The sequence below is a fragment of the Alosa alosa genome, chromosome 10 (genome assembly GCF_017589495.1).
Source record: "Alosa alosa isolate M-15738 ecotype Scorff River chromosome 10, AALO_Geno_1.1, whole genome shotgun sequence".
In the NCBI taxonomy this organism is placed as follows: Eukaryota; Metazoa; Chordata; class Actinopteri; order Clupeiformes; family Clupeidae; genus Alosa; species Alosa alosa.
Window position 1 is genome coordinate 31,762,397 of NC_063198.1, and position 22,193 is coordinate 31,784,589.

The 22,193-nt window shown below is 49.0% G+C and overlaps 1 protein-coding gene across 1 annotated transcript in view; it reads right to left on the reverse strand.

Moving 5' to 3' along the window:
* Nucleotides 1-22,193, reverse strand: part of ptprga (protein tyrosine phosphatase receptor type Ga) — a 217,869-nt gene that overhangs the window by 162,502 nt on the left and 33,174 nt on the right. Inside the window, 1 exon segment of the mRNA XM_048254476.1 lies at nt 8,995-9,099. Within this exon segment, the coding sequence (XP_048110433.1) occupies nt 8,995-9,099 (105 nt within the window).

Consider the following 22,193-nt stretch of genomic DNA (forward strand, 5'->3'; position numbering starts at 1 on the left):
CCACAATCACCTCCACCACCTCCTCCTCCACCTACTCCTCCACCATCACCACCACCTACAGTACTCCTCCACCACCATCACCTCCACCACCTCCTCCTCCACCTACTCCTCCACCTCCACCACCTACAGTACTCCTCCACCTACTCCTCCACCACCACCTACAGTACTCCTCCACCTACTCCTGCACCACCACCACCTCCTCCTCCACCACCACCACCATCTCCACCTCCACCACCTACAGTACTCCTCCACCTACTCCTGCACCACCACCACCTCCTCCTCCTCCACCACCACCACCACCACCACCACCATCACCACCACCACCTCCACCACCTCCTCCACCTCCACCACCTACAGTACTCCTCCACCTACTCCTGCACCACCACCACCTCCTCCTCCACCTACCTCCACCACCACCACCACCATCTCCACCTCCACCACCTACAGTACTCCTCCACCTACTCCTCCACCACCACCACCTCCACCACCTACTCCTCCACCACCTGCTCCACCACCTACTCCTCCACCACCATCACCACCTCCACCACCTACTCCTCCACCTCCACCACATACTCCTCCACCACCACCTCCTCCACCTCCACCACCTACTCCACCACCTCCTCTTGTGCCGTGGCCACTCCAGATGAAACCGTGCCTCGGGGTCAGAGTCTAAAATGGGGAGATTACTCAAACAGCACAAAGTCATATTCAATTACGGGAGCGGGTTATTGGCTGTACAGTGAATTGCACCATTACTGCGGATTCGGTGGCAGATGTGCCGGTCCATTTGCAGACAGTGGGCGCGGGACTGTGCAGTCAGCAGGCCTGGGTCATTCTATTAGAGGGAGCTCATGATGGGGCTGGGCTCCTGCTGTGCTGCATACTTAAACCCCACGCAGGCCCTTTACAGCAGAGTGGGAGATAGGAGGAGTGCTTAAGCCACGAGTGAAAGAGAAATTACAGGGGAGGAAGAACCCCAGTGGCTTCCTTCTGAAGTCTCCGATTTCAGCCACTCACCTATGATCATGTTAAATGGGCGACATGCTGGCACGTTTGCATATTATGCGTTTTGCAGTTGTGAGATGTGTGTTGTGTTGTGCTTGGCTACGGGAGCTAGGAACATGACTAGCTGCGCTGCTTGTACTTTGACCGTGTGTGTGTGTGTGGGGGGGGTGGCCGAGCAAGGCATGGGGTTGTGACATGGCTTTCACAAATAAAGGAAGACAGAGGGCAAGAATAGAGAATAATACACAGCACAGAGCTCTGAGGTGAGAGAGAGAGAGAGAGAGAGAGAGAGAGAGAGAGGGACTGACAATAGAGATAGAGAAAAATACAGAGGTCAAAACTGACACTGTGATGGAAAGAAATCCTGGCCAGGAGTGAGAGGTCCACCATGGGCAGAATGAGTATAGTGAAAGGTCCACCATGGGCAGAATGAGTATAGTGAGAGGTCCACCATGGGCAGAATGAGAATTTACACCAGAGAGGCAGCGAGAAGAGGAGACAGGAAATAACGGATGAAAATAAAACTCAATCAATCCAAGAACACATTAATAAACAGCTCCCTCATTAGTGTGAGCCCCGCCAGGTCCCTTAGCTTTGCTTCTCATTCTGCCGTGCAGCCTTGATGCCTCCCCACACATGGCACCTGGTCTGCTGGGCACCCCCGTCGTCTGGGCAGCCAACCCTGACTCGGGAGGCGGGGGTAATTACTTCAGGAAAGGAAAGAGAGGTGAGAATTTAGAATTCAATAAAGCGCCTCTGTCATCTCTCATCCATATTTTCGCACTTCTCGGCGCCTCTATCATCTCTCATCCACTGACCCTCGCACTTCTCGGCCTCTATCCATCTCTCTCATCCATATTTTCGCACTTCTCGGCGCCTCTATCATCTCTCTCATCCATGACCCTCGCACTTCTCAAGGCCTCTATCCATCTCTCTCATCCATGACCCTCGCACTTCTCAACGCCTCTATCCATCTCTCTCATCCATGACCCTCGCACTTCTCAACGCCTCTATCCATCTCTCATCAATGACCCTCGCACTTCTCAACGCCTCTATCCATCCTCTCATCCATGACCCTCGCACTTCTCAACGCCTCTATCCATCTCTCATCCATGACCCTCGCACTTCTCAACGCCTCTATCCATCTCTCTCATCAATGACCCTCGCACTTCTCGACGCCTCTATCCATCTCTCTCATCCATGACCCTCGCACTTCTCAACGCCTCTATCCATCTCTCTCATCCATGACCCTCGCACTTCTCAACGCCTCTATCCATCTCTCTCATCCATGACCCTCGCACTTCTCAACGCCTCTATCCATCTCTCTCATCCATGACCCTCGCACTTCTCAACGCCTCCATGACCCTCGCACTTCTCAACGCCTCTATCCATCTCATCCAATGACCCTCGCTGCTTCACCGGCGCCTCTATCCATCCTCTCTCATCAATGACCCTCGCACTTCTCCAGCGCCTCTATCCATCTCTCATCCGCTTGACCCTCGCACTTCCTCAAGCCTCTATCCATCTCTCATCCGCTGACCTCGCACTTCTCCAAAGCGCCTCTATCCATCTCTCTCTCATCCATGACCCTCGACTTCCTCAACGCCTCTCCGGCCTCTCTCATCCATGACCCTCGCACTTCTCAACGCCTCTATCCATCTCTCATCCATGACCCTCGGACTTCTCAACGCCTCTATCCATCTCTCTCATCAATGACCCTCGACTTCTCCTTAAGACCTCTCCATCTCTCTCATCCATGACCCTCGCACTTCTCAACGCCTCTATCCATCTCTCTCATCCATGACCCTCGCACTTCTCAACGCCTCTATCCATCTCTCATCAATGACCCTCGCACTTCACAACGCCTCCATCCATCTCTCTCATCCATGACCCTCGCACTTCTCAACGCCTCTATCCATCTCTCTCATCCATGACCCTCGCACTTCTCAACGCCTCTATCCATCTCTCTCATCCATGACCCTCGCACTTCTCAACGCCTCTATCCATCTCTCATCAATGACCCTCGCACTTCACAACGCCTCCATCCATCTCTCTCATCCATGACCCTCGCACTTCTCAACGCCTCTATCCATCTCTCTCATCCATGACCTCGTGACTTCTCAGCTTCCATCCATCTCTCATCCATGACCCCTCGTGACTTCGGAGCCGTTTATCCATCTCTCATCCATGACCATCGCGACTTCGGCCTCTATCCATCTCTCATCCATGACCCTCGCACTTCTCAACGCCTCTATCCATCTCTCATCCATGACCATCGTGACTTTCGCGCATCCATCTCCATCTCTATCCATGACCCTCGCACTTCTCAACGCCTCTATCCATCTCTCTCATCCATGACCCTCGCACTTCACAATTAGTGGCCTAATCAATGAAAAATGTGCCTGTCAAAAATATTTCAAATAACTGGAAAAGTTCTGCCTGCCTGCCTGCCTGTGTGTGTGTGCGATGAGTAACTAGGGCAACATCAATCAAACAGTTGAGGTAAAAGACAAAAAAGAAAACATCCAAGAAACATTTGACATGGTCAGTGTATTAAATTCATAATTTTTGGTAAACATCACCTTTTCTTGGTTGAAAGACAAACAAAATGTTCTATTGCTGTTTATTCCGCTGCAATTTCAAAGCTTTCATTTCCACCCACAGCTAAATGAAGCTTTTATTCTCTTCAAAAAGTCACACCAATGCAACATTATCCCCTAGCAGGTTAGCACCACATATTTGATCCGTTCTCTTGGCGTCTAACATAATGCATTTTGAAGTAAATATTTTTTTTTTTTTGTAATGCAATGTTTATTGAGTTTTGATCAAAAGGGAAGTATGCATTGCATTTGTCAACTACTGCGGTCAAATGTGTAAGAACATTTATGAATAAACTGACTGATCAATAAAATGTACATTTAAAAGAAAGGTTGGAGAAGAAAAAGGTGGGCAGGCCTGCCACTGAGAGGCACTGAGCTGTTTCACCACTATGATCACTTACCTGGGATTCATTTCACACTTTAGTTCCTCATTTGATTCAAAGTCCACGTCGCCAAAAGGACTAAGCTGTGTGCAAAAATATCTTCTATTTCCATCTGCAGTCCTTTCTGAACAAAGTGCCTCTCAACAGGGTGAGCGCTGCCCTGATCACACAAGGCCCCTCGTGCGAAATCGGCAATGTGGGCTTCTATGAAAGGGGCAGGATGGAGAGTTCTCTATCTTTTAAATTAAAGCTCATCTTCTATTAAAACCAGCACTTCAGAGTCCACAAAGGCTTTAAAATTAATATCCAACGAAAGGAACAGGGGCTAGCGTGTAATAATGCCAATGGGGTAATGATTTTTTCTCTAAGGTGGAATTCTAGAACTTTCCCTGAGTAAAGAGAACAAAAAAACCTGATATGAACTTCTGGACTTAGAGCACATATGCCCGGTTTGCCAGATGGAAAAAAGATATTGATCTTGAGAATCATGACTTACAAAAACAGAAGGCAAAAAAAAAACCTCAAAAAGCTCTCGTGATGAATAAGCCATGCATGATATATTTTGGATATGGCAAATGATATGTTTTTTGAAAATGTTGATAGAGAGTATCACAGCAACTCGAATACGAGATGCTTCTTTTGTCCACCCCCATCCCCATTACTTCAATTCAATCAGCTCATTCAAACGTGCTCCTTACAAAATTTCCGCACTTCTGAGCGAGGCCATCCGCCCCTGTAAATTAAATGACTTTTATTCAGAGACGCAATCGTGGCAAACTCTTTTCAGGCAGTCTTTGGAGTAAACCAATATTTTCCAGACATATGAATTAATCAATGATAATATCAATTTATTTCAGAGGGAGAGAGATAGAGATGGAACATCACAGTATCACTTAAACACGTTAACTGTAGCAGCACAAAAGCAGCAGGCACCAAAATGTGGCTTTACTTTGATCCCTACCACATCAATATGGTGTCTGAAAAACAGTTTGATTTCAATGGAGAGGTGAGAAGGAATGATATGAGAAATAAACCTCCCTTTCTCCTGAAAGTTAGCACAACTACATACCACAACTAAATAAGACTAAGAGATCCTACTAGACACCCCATCCATCAACCTGTGATCTTATATGACATTTCATTCTCCCTAATCCAACTACACAACAAAGTACTGTAGGCTACGCTACCATTTTACTTCAAGGTGCATGAGGCAAGCTTGTGGTGAGGTGAGGTAGGGTGGAGTGGGGGTGAGGTAGGGGTGGGGTGGGGGGGTGTGAGGGTGCAGGTGCTACTTGAGCGAGAGCTCTATACATGGCATCTTGGTCTTCTGCTGCCTTAATTAGCAGTGCCTTAAGAACAGAGCTTCAATCAAGAGCAAGCTACGCCGCTAGTGCAACACTGCTAATGAACAACACAAGAAAAACACAAGGCAAGGAACAGAATTAAAGGTGAGATTTAAAAAAGACAACACACGCAGAGGAACAGAATTAAAGGTGAGATTTAAAAAAGACAACACACGCAGAGGAACAGAATTAAAGGTGAGATTTAAAAAAGACAACACACGCAGAGGAACAGAATTAAAGGTGAGATTTAAAAAAGACAACAGACAGCCGAAGAGCACCTGCACGCACATGCCTCTGTCTGCAAAAACACCCCCACAATTATGTGACATCTATACAGCAGAATAATTAGTATCGTATAATATGTTGCCAAGATATATATTGTGTGTATTAGCCTACCTTGCAAATTACATTTTGGAAGTCATCAACAGAGGTGCTCATCTCTGAGGTGCTATGTGTGTGTGTGTGTGTGAGAGAGAGAGAGAGAGAGAGAGAGAGAGAGAGTGTGTGTGTGTGTGTGTGTGTGTGTGTGTGTGTGTGTGACACATGTATGTCCTGGCAAGGACATCTCTGTGGTTGATGATAACCCTAGTTAATATTTACTGTTGAACAAAAGCCGGAGGGGAGTAAACAGAGGAGAGCGTGAGAGAGGTAAACAGAGACAGTCAAATGTGGGAATGATCCCTGTAATCCCACAAACAAATGCCAAAGCCAGGCAGCTAACAGTGTGTGTGTGTGTGTGTGTGTGCGCGTGTGTGTGTGCGGCTTTGATTGTGTGTGTGTAGCTTTGACTGTGTGTGCAGCTGTGTGCGTGTGTGTGTGTCTCTGATCGTGTGTGTGTGTGTCTTTGATTGTGTGTGTGTGTGTGTGTGTGTGTGTGTGTGTGCGTGCGTATGTATGTGTGTGTGTGTGTGTGTGTGTGTGCGTGCGTGCGTGTGTGCATGTGTGTGCGTGTGCGTGTGCGTGTGCGTGTGCGTGTGCGTGTGTATGTGTGTCAGAGAATTGACAGCGCAGGCAGGAGAGTAAATGTGTGTGAGTGTGTGTGAGTGTGTACATAGACATGAAATGCCTCACACTCAACACAAAGCCAATGTCACATCAAACTCAAAGAGCTGGGGGGGGGGATAAAACACACACTTTCAGCAAGAAACTTATTTATCTTGTCTCCTTCCATTTGAGCATGCCAGACAGGCTGGAAAACTTCATCAAGCCAGAAGTCTTTCACACAGGAGTGTGTGTGAGCCAGGGCCTATTCTGCAGGCTGAAGTCTTTCACACAGGAGTGTGTGTGAGCCAGGGCCTATTCTGCAGGCTGAAGCCACTCCATGTCTCCTTATCTCCTGAGTGTGGACATGCAGAGTAGCTTCCTCACTAGCCTGCCTCCTGAGTGTGGACATGCAGAGTAGCTTCCTCACTAGCCTGCCTCCTGAGTGTGGACATGCAGAGTAGCTTCCTCACTAGCCTTCCTCCTGAGTGTGGACATGCAGAGTAGCTTCCTCACTAGCCTGCCTCCTGAGTGTGGACATGCAGAGTAGCTTCCTCACTAGCCTGCCTCCCTCCCACTGCTCCCACACACTCACTTCAGCAGCACAGCTCGGTGGGAGCCTCTCGCCGAGGCCCAACGGGCTCTCGTCCTCTAGCCGCTACCTGGGTCGTGTGGCAGATGTGCAACCCGTGCAGACGCATCTGGTGCAGGCCCAGCAGATTAGCAACCAGCGCCTCCACTGATGCAACACACAAACACACACACACCACAGCATTGACTAGATGCTCTCTGTGACAAGCTCCCCTGGAGCTGGGATGAGAAAGCTCTCTCTGGGGGGTATGTTTGGGGTGGTGGTGGTGGTGGGGGAAGCAGGTGGAGGAAGAGGAGGAGGAAGATGAAGCTGGCTGGTGGTGAAAACTGCAGAGGAAGCAGGTTTTTGTGTCTGCATGACCGGTTGCTCCGGAGGCACCAGGAGGTGTGAGGAGAGGGAGGAAGAGGAGGAGGAGGAGGAGAGTGAGGGAGAGGAGGAAGCTGTGGTAGGTAGGTGGAGGTGGCAGCGGTAGGGGGCAGAGGAAGTGGGACTTTGGACAAGTGGCCCCGCAGATTATTAAAAATCAACTGCTGCCTCGCCGCGCAGATGAAAGGCTGACTCTTATGACAGCACATTCACACTCATACTCTCTGTGTCTGTGTCTGTGGCTGTGTGTCTGTGGCTGTGTGTCTGTGGCTGTGTGTGTCTGTGGCTGTGTGTGTCTGTGGCTGTGTGTGTCTGTGGCTGTGTGTGTCTGTGGCTGTGTGTGTGTGTGTGTCTGTGGCTGTGTGTGTGTGTGTCTGTGTGTGTGTGTGTGTCTGTGTGTGTGTGTGTGTCTGTGTGTGTGTGTGTGTGTGTGTCTGTGTGTGTGTGTGTGTGTGTGTGTGTGTGTGTGTGTGTGTGTGTCTGTGTGTCTGTCTGTGTGTCTGGGGGGCGGACACCAAACACAGGTAGACACACACAAACAGACATTCATGTATACAAAACACACACACACACACACACACACACACACACACACACACACACACACACACACACACAAACACAAACACTTATTGTATGCACGCATACACATGCTCAAATGCATATAAATGGCCATGCTTGCCCTCAGAGCCATCAGGCGAAATGCATACAACATGTTCTGATGAATAATTGACTGTGGAGGCTTTTGAAACAGATAGAGTACATCACTAGAAAGTGTCCTTTGATCCTGCAGTGCTAGCTGGTCTATTTTAGCGATCCGCCGTATTTGCACAAACCTAACAGGAAGCTAATTGAATGGGTGCTTGAATGTGCTTTAATGTTGGGACACAATGTACAGGCTGTCTTGCTTTGTGTGCTTCTAAAACATACTGGCAAGACCACTTGCAAACCAAAACATACATTAATAACTGATTTATGTAATTGAAAAGAAAACAAGAAAGGAAACAAAAAACCTTGTCGAGCAGTACGTGACCAACCACCCATCAACGCTGCTGAAATGTCAGAGAGGCAGTAAAGGGCATGTGCTATGGGGCAGATGCTTTGATATTTTTAACTGTATAGATCGCTGGCTCACTATGGAACTGATTGAATCATACACTTATATAAGAACGCCCATCATGAGGTGCCTACTACAGGCCTGTTCGTAGAAGCCAGCATCATTACCCAAGATCGAGAGCAACACTCTTTTCACCACCACCACCTCCCCACACACACACACTCCTCGATGCAACAGTGGCGCACAATTACAACAGACACGCAGAGCGGGAAATATTTAAATAACGAAAATAAAGATCATTTATTGCCCGCGGCTCGGTAGCACAGTAAAAGATTAATGCGGCTCTTCAGCAAATATCGCTCAGAGGGACAACAGAAGTCACTTTTTCGGCACGGAAACATTCATAAAATAAAAAGGCCCAGAGAGTCCTCCAGGCAAGGCCACACACAGGCAGAGGGGGTGGGTGAGGGAGGGGGAAGTGGGGGGTTGAGGGGGCTTGCTGGACAGTGGAAAATGGGCAGACAAGGTGAGGAGGGAGGGAGAGAGAACTGTACCCAAAATAATGCCATGTCTATGGGGGATGTGAGTGCAGGGGGGTCTAGTGGGTTTAGGATGGAGGGACTGGACCAATGTCGGGGGGTCTGGGATCTGCGTAAGGTGCACTCACCTGAGTAGGCCCAGTAGGGCTCCTCGGCCGCCCTCCTGAGTCTGGACGCGGGCACAGAGGCATCCTGCCCTCCCGGCGAAGACCCCAGCTGATCTGCTGCCAAGGCTGCACAGAGGGAGGGAGGGAGAGAGAGAGAGAGAGAGAGAGAGAGAGAGAGAGAGAGAGAGAGAGGCAGAATGTCAGAGAGCTGGCTAAGAGCTGCTCAGGGATGATGACAGGCACACAGCCTGGTGTGTGTGTGTGCGTGTGTGTGTGTGTGTGTGTGTCTCTGTGTCAGAGAGAAAGAGTGTTTGTTCATGTCTGTGTGTGTACATGGATCAGACGACACGGATGGTGGCACCAGCAGTCAATGATCTCTGGCTACATCGAGTCATTAAGCCCGAGAAAACACACACATGAAAAATAGAAACATTCCACAGAAGAAGCCAGGGGACAGATAGTGTGTGTGTGTGTGTGTGTGTGTGTGTGTGTGTGTGTGTGTGTAAACGAATGAGCGCGAGAGAGAGAGAGAGAGAGAGGGTGAAAAAACACATTAGACGTGTTTATAGCCTGGCCTGGCGGTTCTGGGCTTGGGTTCCACGGCCACCTGATTAAAAATACATGGCGGGCTAAATAAATAAGTGAGGCCTGACTGCACCGCGCCGCTTGTCCTGAGTGGCAGACTAAATTGCTAAGTGCCGGGGCACGGGGCACGCGGCCGGAGAGGCCATCGGCAGCTGGTCTGCAGCAGGAGAGTCCCAGGCAAGCAGTGGGGGGGGGGGGCAGCCTGACGGGCTGACAGGAGGAAAGAGCACAAGGCCTGGGAGACAGCGGGGGGGGGGGTGTGTGTGGAGAGGGGACCGGGGGGATGGAGAGGGGACCCGGGGGTTTGGGGCCTGGGACACCCCCTGCTGAAATTTGTCAGATGCAATCACACCAGCCCAGCTCTGACTACAAGGGGCCTTTGGATAGGATTGCAGGAGAAAAGAGAAAAAACAACTGTGTGTGTGTGTGTTGGGGGTGTACAAGGGTGGAGGGGGTTTCATTTTCTTCTGAGCTGCCTAGCATCAGGCCGCCCAGTAAATGCAATTTGGCAGGACCTGGGGGTGACTGCCGGTTCTGATCCCATCCGCCCTCCCCGAAAATGGCCACCCACGACTACAAGGAGGGAATGGGGCGAGGAACAGGTAAGATGGCGTGGGCCCTGAGTGAGTCACAAAGAGATGCTTCAGCAGCGAATCCCCACCACTCCAACACACACACACACACACACACACTTGCCCATTCTCTGACAGTGCTTAGCAGTAACAAGGACACATGGTCACACACGGACGTCCATCACAACATAATAAAATTTGGAGCGCTTGCTCATGAGGGGATGGCAGGGTGGCTGTGTAAGTACATTTTGATGTAAACAATGGGTGACTTTTTGTTTCAATGACAAACTGATTTTCTTTGCCTTCTTTTAATTCTTGGGGATGTGGGCCTGAGCACACCCGTGAATGTCAATGAAGGGGCATTCTATGGCTTTCCTATGAATTGCATTATCGATTCCCAATATTCTTTCAACAGAAAATGCAATTATGTAATGACCCACCCTTGCACCAGCCATGAGCCCCACTCAAAACCCTCCACCACCACCATCCCCCAATCTCTCGTCTCTCCCTCTCTCCCTCTCCTCTACCTCTCTCCCTCTCTTGTCTCTCCCTCTCTTGTCTCTCCCTCTCTTGTCTCTCCCTCTCTCTCTAAAGGCCTGTCTCGTGCCTGGCTCCACAGCTCGAGTGCTGCCAGTGCTGCAACATCTCATTCTCCAGCACGGGGCCTGCTCATCGATCTCGTCTCGGCAGCAGGGCCAGTGCCCCCACCCCACCATCCCACCCCCCTTCATCCGGTGGGCACCAGGGACACAGCGGGCACAGGAGTTGGGGTGGGAAGGGGAGGGGGTGGGGTGGGGTGGGTGGGCATCCTCATAGGCCTGCTGCCCGTTAAGGACCTGCTGGAGCCTCGACGTGAGCCAGAGGGTCAACAGACGATGACCAGGGCTGTGGCCCCGCACTCCCGCGGCAGAATATTAATTTCTTAAAGAGCGACGGCAGGGGAGAGGACGGCAGGAGGGACAAAAGAGCGAGAGAGGGAGGGAGGGAGTGAGGGAGGGAGGGAGGAATGGATAGCAGTGGAGGAGAGGAGAGGAGAGGAGAGGGGCTTTTCCTTCTCCAACCCACAAGTACTATCGCTGTACGATGGCCAGTCGTGAGTGGGGGGGTGGGAAGGGGTGGCGTCTGTCCGTGCCAAGCCAGCGGGCTCTTACAGTGACCGTTTTTGAGGCGCACGCTCGCTGGCTGGCAACGGCTCAGCTGGAGCAGGCCGAGAGGAAGAGGGGGGGCGACAGAGGAGCATTGTGGGTCAGGAGGAAGAGGAGGCAACGCTTGACCAGTGGAGCCGCACACCATGAAGGCCAGCGAAATCTCATACCGGGGCTAAAGAAAGGAATGAAACCTTATCACTCCCAGAGTGTGGGTCATACTGAAGACTTTTTGTGTTAAGAGCTTTTCTTTTTTTTTTTTTTTTAAAGAAAATAAAGAAAGGCTTGCCTTTATTACAGTGACATTGTGGGTGCATGTTAAGGGTACTTTTTGTACAGATAGACACACCTACACACACAAAGGCATAAACAGAGAAAGAAAGAAAGACAGAAAGAAAGAAAGAAAGAAAGAAAGAAAGAAAGAAAGAAAAAGAGAGAGAGATAGAGAGAGAGAGAGGGAGAGAAAAAAATCTAAAACACACACTCCTTGATTGCTTCGTTTCTGCCGTATATGGGGCAGGCTAAAAACAAAATTGAGTTTGACACGGTCTAGCCCTCCATTAAGGGGTTCTGAGGAGAGACGCTACAGCTGAGAGACCCATTCCTCAGCAGCTGAGAGGGTGAAAGAGAGAGAGAGAGAGAGAGAGAGAGAGAGAGAGAGAGAGAGACAGATCGGGTTAGAGGGAGGGATGGATGGAGACAGAAAGATAGACAGCAAAAAAAGCAAAAAAAGAAAGAAACCATGAAAACGAGCAAGCAGGCAAAAAAAGAGAGAGTCATACAAAGAGATGGAGAACAAACACGAGAGAAAAGAGAGAGAGAGATGCTAGCACAGTAGTGAGCGTCTTCAGCCTTTACCTAGGATGACCTACAACCAGCAGCATGCCCAGCCAGTTCCCTGTTCTGCACACACACACACGCACACACACACACTCACTCACGCACTCACGCACACACACACACAGCCAGTGCCCTGTTCAGCACAGCCACTACTGCAGCCGTCTCCCTAAACCCTGTCAAACTCAATCAGCCTCTCGGCAGCCCAATATGCACAAAGCACACACACACACACACACACAGGAAAAAACACACATACAAATAAAAACACTAGCCATCACACACAGTATACTACACAGACACACACAAACACACACGCAAACACACACACACACACACACACACACACACACACACACACACACACACAACAAAAGCGCACACACACAGCTACATCTCTAGGGCATGAACACACACCAACGGCAAAAAAAAGAAAAAGAAAAAAAAGGTCCTTTTGCTGAAATCCGCTGCAGCATTGTCTCATAAGGAAATGTGTAAAGCTCGTGGCATGAGTGGCCTCGCGATGCCAGGGCCGTCTCCCATGATCAAATCTTGGGCGCCAGAGGTTGTATCCCGCTCAGCTGCGGTAAATGAATTCCGACGTAATTGATTTAGATTCTCCTATTAGAGGCACGCCATTTTCTAAGAACGAGATGGCGAGATGACATTTTTTGTCAGGCTGTCTTTGTGGCAACAGTGATATGGAAGGAAAGGAGGAAGAGCAATAAAGCTCAAGGGAAGGCAACAATATAGAACTCTATGTTTTTTAAAGAGTGGAGAGATGTGTATGTGTGTGATTGTTGTACCCACATGCATGCATACCCACACACCCACAAAAACAAACCCACTCAGTCTTCAAGACACACACACACAAAACACACAAATAAACACGCTCACTCTTGAAGACACACAAACACACAGCCCACATGTTCAAACGTTGGCTAAGAAGAGAAAGGCGTACGTGAGTCAGGCTCATGACTAATTTCCAGTGCAACAAAGAAGCTTCACTTTTACTCAATACCTACAGGGAGGCCTAGAGCCGTGTGCACACAAGACTGGTCAATAGGTGAAGATGCCAGAACAGCACAACTCGCTCCAAGCCTGCCCAGCTGCCAAAACTCAATAAAGCTAAAAATTTCAACAAACAAACAAAACTGGCTGACCCCCATGGGCCACTGGGACTGATTCATGTAAAAGTTCCTCTTAAATAAAACACCAGTGTTGGAAAAAAAGGAATGGAAAAGGGGGGTTCGTAGGAGAAACAGTGCATCAGGGAGAAAGGGAAGACAGAATGCAGGAACACTGTTTTTTGTCATCCATCACTCTGTGCCATCTGTGGAAAGTGCCGCCTGTTTGCCTGCGCATAATTAAAATGCCTCACTGGTCTTGTCCTTGACCATCACCTTGAGTTTGGGTTTTAATGTCCTTATGTCTAATTTTTGGAGAGGGGTGGGAGGGCGGGGTGTTGAGATGGGGTGGTCGGCAGGCGCAGGCCCTCCAGAGGAGGTGGACAAGGGTGGCCAGTGAGCGCTACCCTGATACACACATTAGCATTCTCCACCACACTCTCCGCTACACACTCTCCGCCAGCTCCCCGCTGAAGGACACTTTACTGTCCACTGTGTGCATTTCACCGTGTGCACTGTCTCTCCCCCCCCCCCTCTCTCTCCCCCTCTCACACACACACACACACACACACACACATAATCAAATGCTCACATAAACACATGCACGCTTATATACTTGCTCACCAGCTGAAGTGACATATGCCAAGTTTTTTTCTTTTAATTATCATCGGTGCCATAATTTGTGGTCCAGCTCACATATAACAACGCTCACATATGTCTCCGAGATATGAGCCACAAAACCCATGGCAACCACTGACCCACGTCCAAACTATTGCATACCGACTGCTTCGTCATGTGGGTCATTTATATAGTGGAGGATGAGAAGAGTTGAAAGGATGTGGGGAGACTCAAATAAAGTCTGGATTTGAAGTTTAAAGGCTGAGGAGTTTTAAAAGAGCATAGCCGATTTGTCGCCACAAAATACCCTTCCTTGATCACCACTGATTAAAGCAGGAGGAGCGTCTCTTGATTTGCTCCAGAAGCGTCCTGCGGTGCGCGGACGACATGACGGACGGAGGGGAGGGAGAGCGGTAATGGACTAAACCCTGGTGTCCAGGGAAAGGCCGCGCTTCTGGGTTTCTGAACGGAGGTCATGCCCCCACAGAGCAGATTAGCCCTTGGACTAGGGCAGGCCACTAGGGCTTGTGATGCTTATAAATCTGTCCTATAGCTTGTGGTAAGCTTGTGTCAAGATAGACTTGCATGACACAAATGCAGAATATAAATACTGATAAACTAAAACAAGTGTGAAAAAAGAAAATCACTGATATTTTCCAACATTTGGTTTAAATTTCTATTGTGGGCTTAAAACAACTGCCTACAGTTGCAATCCAGCCATCAATTTGGATTACTCACGCAACTATTGTTTGCAAAAGACTACAAATCACTGTGGCAAGGACAAATATCCCCGGTATTATGATTTATAACACAAAAGTAGGATTAAGGCTTTTCCATGGTGCTTAAATTGGGGGACAAAAAAAAGTTTTCGAGGTGACCTTCTTAAGTGGGAAAAACGGAGATAGAGGGTAGAAAATGCACTACGCCACTGGCGAGGCACAAACACAGAAAGCAGTGAATGAGGCGTGCGTCATCTGCCGCTAGGCGATTATCAAAATGGATCGCAAGCTTGGAGCAGCACATTCTCTTTCATGCCTCAACAGAAAACGCCATTGCGCAGTGCCTTCCCCCTTTTAGCATTGATCTGCTATAGACATTAGGCCATGCAATGGCGGAGGCTGTGGTGGGGGCGGCTGGCCATTCAATGCAGGCTAATGCAAACGAATGGCCGAGCCGGCGAGGACAAGGTCACATGGGCCGAGTTAACGTGTTCTAGAGGAAACTGAAAAGGACCCATGATTGCTTCAATTAACGTTTCAACAGAGAGAGAGAGAGAGAGAGTGTGAGTAAGTGAGAGAGAGAGTGTAAGTGAGAGAGAAAGAGATAGAGACAGAGAGAAATAGTTCATTGTGACCACGGAACCCTAGAGATCACTTATCCGGCATGATCGTTTCTGTATTCTGGGCTTAACAGAGAAAAAGCCTTCTGCCAGTCTAGTCCATGCCCCTCTCTCCCTCTCCCTCTCCCTCTCTCTTAACATAGAGAAAAGGCCGTCTGCCAGTCCATGCCCCTCTCTCCCTCTCTCTTAACATAGAGAAAAGGCCGTCTGCCAGTCCATGCCCCTTGAATTGTCTGTCGCTGTATGTGAAGCGATAGAGAGGGAGCGCGAGAGAAAGGAGAGAGAGAGAGAGAGAGAGAGAGAGAGAGAGAGAATGAGAGAGAGAGAAAGAGAGATGTGCTGATCAGGGAGCAGGGGAGCAGCGTCCTCGGTGATCTTTAGTAATGTTCCAGCTGACTGCTGGAGAACGGATGGGTGATTTGTGGGTGTGCTTCCTATAAAAAAACCTGCATTCATCGCCTGCTTTCAGACAGGGGTGGGGGTGGTGTTGCTGTGGGTGGGTGGGGGAGGGAATGCTGCTCATGTGGGTGGTGGGGGTGGACGAGAGTGGGGGAAGGAAGAGAAATGGAAAGCAGGGCACTTTATTTTAGTAAAGCGAAGGCTTGAAGGTCAGTGCATATGAAACAATCCATAACAGATGTCACTTAGCAAAATCCAAGAGCAAGACAATAGACATCTGCTCCCACACTAGCCGTTCTGTACTGCACTCTGTGCAGCGGCAGCAGAACAAATAAAAACGGAAGAGGAGAAGGGACGAGCAAAAGAAAATGATGATGTGTGTATTCAAATGCCTACAGCCCTAATGGCGCGTGCAATTTCCCGCGTGACATTTCAATATTCATGCGGAAGGACCCACTTGCTGCTGGGTAACGTGCTGCTGGGTAACGCACTCTCTCTGTGGCCTGGAGAGCAATGCCTCCTCTTTCAGAGTGATTAAAACTGTCCCTCCGTGCCACACTGTGTCCATCCTCCTCCATGTGTGCACACACACACAAACGCACACACACTTTGCCTAACGAGACAATAGCTCCGAGAGCAGAGAGCGAGGAGTGGCTGCAGTGATGGGCAGCCGAAGAGAGGAGAGGTGTGTGTGTGTGTGTGTGTGTGTGTGTGTGTGTGTGTGTGTGTGTGTGTGTGCAGTGATGGGCAGCCGAGGAGAGGAGAGGTGCTCGTCATGTCTCACTAGCGGCTCCCGTGGCTAAATGGCAATCTAAACCACTTCAAGGACGCGCACCTGGAGGCTGCTGCATATGTGTGTGTGTGTGTGTGTGTGTTTATAGAGGAGAGTTGAGGAGGACACGCAGAGCAGCGGCGACGGCCGGAACGACTGTGGGGCGGTGGCGGCTGCAGTGGACGTTTATTAATCTGGGAGGCGCCAGGGCTGCTGATGCCACGCCTCGCTCAGGGGCCTCGCAGCGCCAGGGCGACTCCGTCAGACATAATAACATAATTGGAAGTAATGATGGCTGCCCTTTAAGGAGGGTCTGAAGGGACCATTAGGGGACGAGGAAGGGAAGAGAGATGTGAGAGGAAGTCCTTTGTTCTTTCAGGGGCGCCTCTGCCATGTCAAACCTCACCACTGGCCACGGCCATCTGCCCTCTACTCCAATTATAATCTCTTTATGTCCCTAGCAGCCGCCCCACACTCCCTCTGCTCCTACCACCTCTGTCTGGCTCTTTATCTCACTCAACACACACTTGCACAGTCTCACTTGTGCACATGCTGAGACATACACACACATAAATACACACTAACTAATACACACTCGCGCACACACACACATAAATACACACTAACTAATACACACTCGCGCGCACACACACACACACACATAAATACACACTAACTAATACACACTCGCACACACACACACACACATAATACACACTAACTAATACACACTCGCGCACACACACACACACATAATACACACTAACTAATACACACACACACACACACACACACACACATAAATACACACTAACTAATACACACTCACACACACACACACACATAAATACACACTAACTAATACACACACACACACACACACACACACACACACACACACATAAATACACACTAACTAATACACACTCACCACACACACACACACACATAAATACACACTAACTAATACACACTCGCGCACACACACACATAAATACACACTAACTAATACACACTCGCACTCTGATACACGGGCGCACTTATTCACATTATTAGTGCACTCACTGCACCGCACCAATTTATCACACAAATTCGAATGGAGAGTTAACTAACATGATTGATCAGTTCTGGTGCAGATGGGGTCCCAAGTTGTTTAATCAACTCTCTCTCTCTCTCTCTCTCTCTCTCTCTCTCTCTCTCTCTCTCTCTCTCTCTCTCTCTCTCTCTCTCTCTCTCTCTCTCTCTCTCTCTCTCTCTCTCCCTCTCTCTCTCTCTCTCCCTCTCTCTCTCTCTCTGATTACCACAGTGATCTGATTTTACTCCCAACGTATAGTCTGCTCCTAAAAGCGCCATGCCGGGGGCTCTGTGAGGGACGCAGTAAGGAGCACAGTGGTGGCGGTGGTGGCTAAGAGGGAGGAAGGAAGCCAGCCACTGTGGAGGGAAAGTGAGGGCCACTTCCTGGAGCAGTGGCCTCCGAGGGGCCCCAAAGGAGGACGCCCCTAGCTGTACCCAGGGAGGGGAGCAGGGGACCTGAACAGCCAGAACTTAGCGGGGATGGAAAGGAAGCAGTTTGGGGTAGTGGAGGTGGGGAGGGGGCTGATCCGGGAGCAGGACGACTGGGCCCTAGAAACGGAGGCCCCCACAGGAAAAGCCCGGCAGAGAGCGGAAGAGGAAGCCCAAAATAGCGAGCGGCTTCCCACTCCGGCATTTGCAGACAAAAGCTGGGCCCGTCAGTGTGCGCGCGCTCCCCCGGGGTTAATGTGGAATGCCAGAGAGCTCCACCAGGGCCAGCGGCTCCTGCTTACCGGGCCTGCTGCTGCCTTCATTATTGAAACCCAGCCACATGCACACACACACTCATATGTACACAGCACCTGCAGTTAAATCTGTCTCACTATACCCGCAAGCAGGGCTATGTGATCTGATTATCTAATGAAAAAGAAATAGGAAGAAAGAGAGAGAGAGAGAGAGCGAGATAGAGCATGAGAGATAGAGAGAGAGATGGAGGGATGCAGTGGAGGAGAGGAATGTGTAGGAGGGTAGGTGATGATGGATGGACAGAGAGAGGGAGGACTGGGCGCTGATTAACAGTCTGGGATGGAAATGTGCTTGAATGAGGTTATCGCATAAACACCACATGTCCCTGCATATCCATACATGCATGAAAACAGACACCAGGCACACAGGGTCTGGCATCTCATTAGAGCCTTCACAGAAGGGGGAAATGGACAGCTCGCCACCATCAAACGGATGTGGGGGTGGGGGTTGCAGGCCGCTGAGGAGCAGTGCACAAAACACCTCCGTCTTTAGCCTCAATCTGTCTCTCAGCAATCACCTTCCTGGGAGTTTCAGCGGCACCTATTTTAGGTTCCATTTCCTGCCTGCTTTTACCTTTCCAGTCTCGTGGAGGGAAATGAAAGCCACTTCTACTGTATGGCTGGCAGGTCGGACGTTCAGAGACACAAAACGTTCCAAACGATTCAAATCTGTTCCGAGGAGCTGTTTTAAACTTTGCATTACCATTTCAGGCAACACTAACTGTAAATTTGATTTAACAAACATTATTAACCGTATCAACTAACATGGGCTAAATTAATCATCGTTAACTGATCATTGTCTGCACACATTCTCCACAAAGCCCCACTGAGAAGATTTGGGGAAACACAAGGCATTTCTACAGCGCACCCACATCCAAAAAGGTGTTAATTACGACTGATGATAAAGAAGCTCACAGTTTATATCTGTTAACTAAGTCACGAAATTATTCTCAATAAGGGACCCTTGGAGCAAAGTGAAGACGCACATAGCAGAAACACTAAAGTGAAATAAAACGTAAAATTAAATATTTTTAGCTCCTTACCTTCCCCCTCCACCGCAAAAGAAAACTGCAGTTCAGTTTCTCAAGCACTACATGAGAAATTCTGAGAGCTACATTAGAAATGTAGCCTGGCCACTGGTCAAAGTGTAAGATTGAGCTTTGCATACCAATGTCATCCGTCAAACCAATCGGAATCCAGAACCGCCACTGCGGTTTCACTACCATGAAAACTAGGGGGGGGGGGGGGGTCAACAGTAATTGAGCTCAGCAACACCTCCAATATGCCTTCAGTTCTCAGAACGGGCTGGAAATAATTGGAATTAGAGGAAGAGAAACAGCAGCAGCGGCCGCGGCGCAGGACCCCTGGTGACCTCTCAACTCTCCTCTCCACATGGCCAAGCTGCCTCTGCTCTTCTGCGCTTTTGAAGTGTCTGGGCCCGGTATGGTCTTACAATTTCATTCTGACAGAGTAGGGCCCTCCTGGAAGAGCTCTTCAGCTCGGCACGGTCTCAGATTGGGTTTCTTTAAGAGAACAAGGGCCTTGATCGCTTTCACTCCTTTTCCATAGTTCAGGCTCAAACGTGGCTAACCTCATCAAGATATAAGGAAATATTATGTTTTTTGGTTCTGTGATAAGAAAAGAACATAATATTTCAGTGTTTTCATTTCTTTTAAAATAAAACCTAGTTTCATCTTGAGAGCTAAAAGACATTATTTAACATTGTATGTGTTTTTTTTTACCTTTATATAAAGAAAGGCTTGTTTCTTTTTAAAACAGACAGACTTGAAGGAACACAAAGGCTCTCAAAGAGGGGTGGAGTGTGTGTGTGTGTGTGTGTGTGTGTGTGTGTGTGTGTGTGTGTGTGTGTGTGTGTGTCAATCAGCGCTCATCTCATGGAGGCCCTGAGTGTCCCCCCACCTGCATCAGCCTGATAGGCAGCGTAGATCTGCCTGTGGATGCAGCAGTCAAACTGGGATGGGTAAACACTAGCATCTGGACTCATCTGGGGTGTCTTAATTGGTGAAGTAAAAAAAGACAAATGATCATGCTCTTGTTTTTCTCTCTCCATGTGTTTGTTTGTTGGTTTGTTTGTTTGTGCGGCGTCAGTGGGGAGATCCCTTTCCTCCTCGTCTGCTCTCCTCTGGCTTAGCGGCGACAAAATACGATGCACCTCGCGAGTGAAATCGGAGCCATTCAGAGCAGCTGACAGGATTAAGACACCTGAACTGATAACACAGCGAGCAGGAGGCAGAGTGCTTTGAGGAGAGAGGAAGAGGTGGATGGGGTGGGGGAGGGGTAGAGAGTCAAACAGGGGAGCTGGCAGACGCAGGACCTTCCAAAGAGTCATCCCGCAGCGGTTGGACAAGTGGTGGAAGGATAGACACAGGAAAAATTCGATTAACACCCACACAAGGCGATCTCTAGCCTATGGCCCCCTCAGACTCCACCCACACACACAAACACACACACACACACACACACCCCTCCCATAGCTCCATCCTGGCCCAACACAAACAGCGAGCCCATTTCGTCCCCCCCTGCCAATGGCTAATGACGAGCCCACTGCTTCATGGCAGGCAAACCATCTGGTGGCAGCAAAGCTTTTAAAGCGGGCAAAACTCTGCCAATGAGACCTGGGTGAGAGATTGGCTGCTGGCACAGAGGGCCCTGCTTCTCTCGTGCCTCAAACTGGGCTCTGCCTCCGACAAACATGAAAGCACATGAAAACCAAAGTGTTTTCCACAGTGCAAACAGCCTTCCAGCCTTCTTCAACTTTCGCCCGAGCGCAACTGTGAGCACACATGCAGACGTGCGCGCGCACACGCACACACACACGCCTGTAACTAATAAAACTCATTTTTGAGACAAGTGAATTTACAATGCTGGATTCTATATGTGCCCATATTTTTATTATTTGCCTTAGTGTGTTGAAAAAAAAGAGTAGATTATTCCTGAACATTCATCAGCAAGTGTGTGGGCACTGTAAGTGTGTGGGCATCAGTGACTGTGTGTGCACTTTCTTCATGCCGTGGAACTCCTCATCAGTAAAGTGAAGTAAGAAATCTCTCCATTCCTATTGAAATACACAATAGTATAAATCTCTCCATTCCTATTGAAATACATAACACAATAATATAAATCTCTCCATTCCTATTGAAATACAGAACACAATAATATAGATCAAAAATGTACACTTTTGCATTCAGTTTCCCAAAAAATTAAATCAATAAAAAAAAAAGTCTCGTACTTTCAGTAACTCACATTTTCTCTCTCTCTCTCCCTCTCTCTCTCTCTCAGCAAGTGAGACTAAAGGAGGAGTCGTCGTCGCAGACATCACTCTGCTCACGGCATCTTGTCCTCCACGCCCACCGCTGCCCCATTAGCAGCATTTCAACCCCCACCCCTGCAGGACCTAAACACACCGGACACGCGGGGGGAACGATAACGAAGCCGGCGGTAATGATGACCAGTCTATAGAAGCCAACATGCGAATGTGTCCCTCGAATGGAATGGAGAAAGCCGCCACCAAAGTCGCCTGGAGTGCAGTTCGCTGATGAATCGACGGCGCATGGTAAATGGACTGAATTCATATGGCGCTTTTCTTCTGAGACGAGCATTTAAAACAATTTTGTAATTAATAGAGTATCTCACACTCATGGTTCTCATACAGCATCCATAGACGCTTATTATGGGCAACCAAGGGCCCCGCACTCCAAGCATGGGTTGGAACTCTAAAAGCCTTCCAGTTACGAAAGCAAGGAGCTCTGTTTTGACACTCCACTCAAAGAGAGCCGCACTAATGCCAGCCGGGCGGTACCAAAGTTATAATGCTCAACATGCCGCTCAGTAACACAACACAGGGCTCCATATACATTCCCCTTCCTGGATTCATTCCTAAAGCAGAGATTTGATTTGCCTAGAGTGCTATTAGAATCAGTGTAATGCTATGTCCCCGCTAGCCCCTTATAGACCATTCCGACATAATAAAAATAAATTTTACTTCCCA